At 51.3% G+C, this 6,678-nt stretch overlaps 1 protein-coding gene across 1 annotated transcript in view; it reads left to right on the top strand.

The window, feature by feature from the left end:
* The first annotated feature begins 4,280 nt into the window (after positions 1-4,280).
* The window catches only part of ALPK3 (alpha kinase 3), a 32,527-nt gene continuing 30,129 nt past the window's right edge, over positions 4,281-6,678 (top strand). Inside the window, exon 1 of the mRNA XM_064722374.1 lies at positions 4,281-4,514. Within this exon, the coding sequence (XP_064578444.1) occupies positions 4,372-4,514 (143 nt within the window). The 5' untranslated portion in view covers positions 4,281-4,371. The remainder of the gene's footprint in view (positions 4,515-6,678) is intronic.

The raw sequence follows: 6,678 nt of genomic DNA, 5'->3' as shown, positions 1-6,678 counted from the left end.
TGGGCTGAGCAAGGAAAAGGGAGGCCATCAGGGATGTCTCTCCCAGGAGGCAGCATGGAAGGGCACAAACAGGGGCATCAGGATGGCAGAGAGAAGCAGTTGTGGCCGAGTGCTGGTGGATCCCTGCCCTATGGAACCCAGGGCAAGGCTAAGCTGTGCCATAGGGTCAGAGGGACTAAGCAAGGCTGGAGGATGCATCTCTAACTGCTGCTTTTATTTTATAACAGGTGGGGAAGTAGGTGGTAGGAAAAAGCCAAACCCCACACAACTGGTGGATCGAGGAAAAACTCTGTCCCTCCATGTCCTTTCCTTTGTGCAGAATGGGATTGTTACACTGCAAAGGCAGGAAAACCTGTCCACTCAATCTGACCCAGAGCAATCCCTGCTCCAACATGGACTGATCCTCTCCTTCCATGGAGAAAGGAAAGGGAAAGGGAAAGGGAAAGGGAGGAAAAGGAAAAAAGGACCTTCCTTTGTGCTCATCTCCCCAGCTGTCTGAGATCACACAAACCCTTCTTTTTCCTATTTTCTCCAGGGTCCAGCTAGGCATTTGGAAATATATCTATAAATGATTGAAAGTGAAGGTTCTGGCTGAGTATGTGCCAGCAGCTCTGTGGCACATCTATCCTGCAGAGTTATTATCTATGCGACACACGTAGCCAATAAAAATGATCATTAAATTAACCTCAGCACTTTCCCATAGCTAAAGATGGCACTTCTGGCTGATGCAGAATCTCTTCAAACAGCTGGAGGTTGCTGTGTTCCCTGTGGACTGTTTCTCCAGGCTTGATAGGAAGAATCCTCCTCCAAATACCTCCTCAGGAAGCCCATTGTGCTTGTGCTCTGTCAGAGCCCTTCCCTGGCACTACCTGTTAATATTTGGGGAAGAACCAGAGGTGAGAGCTTGTTGTAGGAGTGCAGGAAGAAGGCTGTCATTTTAGAAAGGGAGGAACTTAAGGGTGCAGGATGGGAAAGGGAAGGATAAATTGTGCAAGAGGAGTGAGAAAACATCTGTGCCTGCGTGAGTCGGTGCTGGATTTGCAGGCAGAGGAAGAAAGCTTTGCTAACGAGGTCTGAAGCCTCGTTTCTGGCTGGCTCAGGCTGCAGCAGCTGAATGCATTTCCCCCGGAGCCAGGAGCAGAGGGCACTGTCACTCTCTGAGCAGACTGACGGGAGAGCAGATGCTGTGAGAGGAAGCTGTCTCAGCAGGCAACAGGCACAGGAACCATTCAGAGCTTGAAAGGGCAGAAAAGGAATATAAGCCCTGCGTGTCAGGGGGAGGATCAAACACCACAGCAGGCTCTTTCTGCGCTCACCATCCAGGCTTCTCTCCACTGACGGGGTGCAGCACCAAACCATGACATGACCAGGGTGGGAAGGGAGCTCTGGGCGTCTCTGATCCAGCCCCCCACGCTGAGCAGGATGGCAATCAGCTGCTCAGCACCCTGTGCCATCCACAGTCAGCTGTCTCACAGAATGGAGAGTGCCTGTCTCTTGGGTCCCCGTGGTACTGCTTGATTCCCTTCACAGGGCAAGTAATTTTCCCAATATCTAGTCAGAACTTTCCTCCTTGCCATTTGCATTTTGGCCTCTCATTCCATCACTCTGCACCTCTGAGTCTGTGCCCTCCTATGAGGTAGTGAAGAAAACAAGGAGGTCTCCATTTAGCCTTTTCCCAAAGCCTAAACCCCAGTTCTCTCACCCTCTTCTCTGTCAGGTGTCTGAGCTCCTTCAGTCTTTTAGGTGGCCTTTACTGGACTTGATCCAGCATATTAGTGTCTTTCCTGTATTTGGGAATCTGAAATCAGATACAGTTTCAGGCCCAAAGCAGAAACCTACCTGTGCTGGACACCCTTCTTAGCTGGTCTGGGCTCTGTTCTATCAGATCAATATGCCAAGAGACTGGGCTCATGGTAAAATCATGTGTAATTCATATGTTGGGACTTCAGGTTTCCTGAAGTTGTGGGACCTGAAAATCCTCTTTGTCTTTCCAGAGAAAGGAATGGGATCAGGAGAATGCCAGCTTGAGTCCTCCCAGCCCAGCATCCTGCCTCCCACATTTGGGCAGCAGCCAGAGCAGAGCAAAGGTGTGAGATCAGGGCATGCACACACTGAACATTCTTATGCACCTCAAACATTTCTTGAACTGAAGGTTATATCTCCATACTGCATAAATCTCAGGAGATTTTCTTTCCACAGGTTTGTCCTGTGGATTTTATTAATCCCTGTTGACATTGAACAACCACAGCCATGTGTGGGAGTAGCCTAAAGCCAAGGGGAGGGAGGAAGCATCTCCCTTTCACTGTTTTACCTCCTGCTAATCTGACTTGTTCTCCTTGTCCCTCTCAGCTGTGTATTCCTCAGTCATGGGCACCTCAGTGGCTTCTTCCAGGCTGGAGAGTCCCAGTCCACACAGTCACCTTTCATGCAGCAGCCAGCCTGGATATTGGCTCATCCTTGCTGCCCTTCTCTGAGTTCTGCATTTGGGCTTTTTGGGCATCTGCTGTTTTCTGTTTGAGATGGATTATTTCTAAGTGACATTAGCTCACACAGAGCTCACTGCTGCCTATTGAAAATGAGTACTGTGGTTTCCCCCATGGATCATGTTCTATTTGTTTTATGCAATTTCATCTGCTGTTTCACTGCCTGGTGAAGGTTTTCAGTCAGCCCTCTGGGACCACCCTTCTCCATATTTCCTAGGAGCACATCCAAATGTCTCAGGAGGTCCATCTCCTTTGCATTTGCCAAGATCAAATATCCTCTCTGCTATCACAAATCCTGCAATTTCCATGCCTGATAATGTGATCACCTGCCACTGTTGTGTCATCTGTACAGGTGATGCACACACTCTGTGTGTCTGTGCATACCCTGGTGCCAGTCCCTAGCCAAAGTCACATTCCAAATCACAGTATTTGCTGAGGAGAAGGAATCAGGAATGTCCTGCACCAATGCATCCATCACCTGTCCTGCTGCTTGCTGCCACATCTGCTGCCTCTCCTGTCCCAGGAGGATCAGCTCTAATCATGCTGTATTTCCTGGAATGGAGCAATTTGCCATAATTTCCCTGCTCCTGCTGCAATCACTGCTGTGCAGCCATGGGCAGGCAGCTAATCCACAGTGAATCTGCTCCATCCATCATTCCAGTGCTGGAGGGATGCAGTGCCATCAGTGACATATCTGCAGCACATGATGCAACAACTTGACAGGCAAGAGAAAGGTAGAACAAGAAAATAAGTCCATTTTATTACTCATTATATTTTCATTTGGTATTAAATCACAGCTAGTAATTGTTTGTGACATGTATCCACCTTTTACATCTCTCTTTTGTGCTGTATTTTTTAGAGACTGAATAAATACCATCACAGACTTTCTCTTGTGCATTCTGGGGTAAAAAACAGGCTGCCAAGTGATGTGAGGATGTGACTGCCATGCCCATGCTGAGAGGTGCTGCCAGGCAGGGTGGGAGCCTTGTGCTGCAAGGAAGTGGGGAATGTTGGAACTGATCCTGAGAAATCACGGAATTACCTGGAAGGGACCCACAAGGACCATCAAGTCCAACTTCTGGCCCTGCACAGACACCCCAACAACCCCACATTGTGCCTGAGAATGTCCAAAAGCTCCTGGAGCTCTGGCAGCCTTGGGGCCATGACCATTCCCTGGAGAGTGTGTTCAGTGCCAAACCATCCTCTGGGGAAGAATTTTTCCCGATATCCAGTGAAATCCTGACACAACTTCAGTGCTGTACCACCAGGTTCTATCAGTGGTCACCTCTTTGAGATGTGAGAAATCCTCTGTGGTGAGGCAGTTATTATAAGGAAAAATTCACTTCTTCCAACCATCCTCTGGGGCAAGAATCTTTTCCTGATATCCAGTGAAAACCTGACACAACTTCAATGCTGTACCACCAGGTTCTATCAGTGGTCACCACAGAGATCTTTGAGGAGTGAGAAATGCCCGTGGTGAGGCGGTTATTATAAGGAAAAGTTCACTTCTTCCAACCATCCTCTGGGGCAAGAATCTTTTCCTGATATCCAGTGAAAACCTGACCCAGTGAAAACCTGACACAGCTTCAATGCTGTACCACCAGGTTCTATCAGTGGTCACCACAGAGATCTTTGAGGGGTGAGAAATCCCCCGTGATGGGGCGGTTATTATGAAGAAAAGTTCACTTCTTCCTCAAAAGCTGGACTCGATGGCGAGAGGAGGAGGAGGAGGAGGAGGAGGAGGAGGCGGCCGGGCAGGCGGCCCGGGGAGGCCGGGCAGCGGCCGCGTCACGATTGACAGCGGCATGTGTGGAGGGTCTATAAACGGCGGCCGTGAGTGACAGGGAGGGCAGCGACGGCCGCGGGGCACGGCAGCCGCACTCCGGCCATGAGCTCGACCCGCAGGGCCCTGGCGGGCCTCTACGGGCGGGGAACGAGCCACATCGACGGCGCGGAGGAGGCCGAGAGCGCGGCCTGGGCCTCGCGGCCGGACCGACGGAGTTACCTGCTGGGCATCCGGCCCCAGAACAGGTGAGCGCCGGCCCGGGGGAAGGCGCCGCTGTGGGGCTGTCCCCGAGCTGCCCGCGGCCCTGGGTGCGGTAACGGCGGGAGCGGGGCTGGCGGGGGACGGAGCGGGCCGGGGGTGCAGCGGGGAGGCCGGGCTGGCCCTCACCCCAACCGTGAGGCCTCGCAGGGAATGCGAGGCCAGCTGGAAGTGCTGTTGACAACGGGCCTGGCCGTCCCTGGGGAGCTGCTCCAGGGGGAAAACCGAGCGATGGCTCGGGCTCTCAGAGGAGCTGCTGTGTGCTGTGTGCCAGTCCCTCGCCTCCCCAGAGAGAGCTGGCGGTGTCGCGGCTATTGCCGGGCAGGGCCTGTGGACACGGCGCATTGCGTGTGGCTGAGCGGGTGTGTGAAGTGGTGGTGGAATCGTAGCATGGAATCATGGAATGTCCTGTCCACAAGGATCATCGAGACCAGCTCCTGGCCGTGCCCAGGACACCCCAACAATCCCGTGCTGTGCCTTAGCTGGTTGTCCAAACACTCCTGGAGCTCTGGCAGCCGTGGGGCCATGACTGCTGCCCTGTGGAGCCTGTTCTGGTGACCCACCAGAACAGCCTCCACACCTTCTTCACCCTTCTGAGTGAAGAACCCTTTCTGAATATCCAAGAATCTATTATATTTTATCCCCCCTTGTACAGCTTCATGCTGGCCCCTCAGGTCCTGTTGCTGGTCACCAGAGAGCAGAGAGTGATTGGTGCTGCCTCTCCTCTTCTCCTCATGAGAAAGCTGCAGATCCCAGTGAAGGCTCAGTCCAAGCTGTCCTTATGAAATCCTGACAAACACCAGTGTCTCCAGTTAAACTCAGGGAACAGCACTGACCTTCCTGCCTTCATTGTAGTAAAGTGCCTCGCCAGACAGAGCGAGGGGCCCGCTGGGTGCCTTATCTTATTGTCAAAAAGGCATTTCTGCACTGTAGATAGGGGCTGAGCAGCAATGAGATCAGCATTCCTGGGTCAGGAATGGCCTCCAGCACAGGGTCTGGGGTAGGAATAAGGCTTTGTTCGCAGGGGGAAGGTATGATAAACATGCTGTCAGCTGAGCCTGACTGAGGTTAGCAAACACAGAATTACAGGGTGATATGCCAGCAGTGCCCAAGGTGTCGGTGATTGTGTGAGGCACTCAAAAAAGCCTTGAAATTGCTTTGAATTCGCTGGGAATGCTCTTCAGTCTATGAGCTCTCCAAATGAGTGTGCCTCTTCCCTGCTGATGGTTTATAAATAATCCATTTCCAAGCGTGTCAAGCATTGATGCCTCAAGGAGTCAGACATTCATAAAAATAAATGCAGGACCAAAAGAGATAAAAAAGTGCTGCTTGGAAATCAGGTGTTAAAACTGGGGTGACGCCAAAGTGTAGTTGCCTAAATTGAGTTCCTCTGTGGGGGTATCATGTCGTGCTGGGGTGTGAGCTAATCACAGACTGGCTGCACACAGTGACATCTTCAGCACCACCAAATGTCCACAGAGGGTCCACAACCTGTGGCTTCAGATCATACCAGGGACTGGAAATCTCTTAACTGAGCCCAGTGACTCCATTCTGGGGATTACAAGCAGAGAGGGGTTTTAATAAAGAAGATGTTGAGGTATTTGGGTTGCCTACAGCTTAACTTTTATTTTCCTTACTACTCTCAAATTGCAGCTTTAATCAGTTTAACCATAAAGGAGAGTTCATCCATCCAGCAAGAAGTACCTTCAGTGCTCCCAGTTGGATTCCCAGAGTTTCCTCTGTTGGGGAAGGTGGGAGCAGTGCAGCACCCATGCAGGCAGTGTTCCTGGTGTCTGCTGGCTGCAGCACCCCTTGGGGCTGTGCCTCAGGCATGGTAAATCCAGCTCTGAGCCCTGAACCTTTTGAGCTTTTCAACCTAATGCTGCTGTGGCTGCACCCCAATTTCCATCAGTGGGAGCCCAGTGCTGGCAAAGGGACTCTGCTGCCCCAGTTAAATCAGCAGCACATTCAATTTCCACAAATTCTCCAATCATTTTTCCAACCACTTATGTGCATGATCGTCAAAGCCTGTGGCAAGGCAATTTAATTTTGTCTCTGAAATCCACTGTCTGCCCCTTCTGTTGTAAGAAGCAGTGACTAAATAATGGCTGAATGGCAAAATTGACCTTTCCCTGAGTTCATGGCAACTTC

Source organism: Zonotrichia leucophrys, chromosome 10, assembly GCF_028769735.1.
Source record: "Zonotrichia leucophrys gambelii isolate GWCS_2022_RI chromosome 10, RI_Zleu_2.0, whole genome shotgun sequence".
Classification (NCBI taxonomy): domain Eukaryota; kingdom Metazoa; phylum Chordata; class Aves; order Passeriformes; family Passerellidae; genus Zonotrichia; species Zonotrichia leucophrys.
This window is presented reverse-complemented; position numbering and strand designations above follow the sequence as displayed.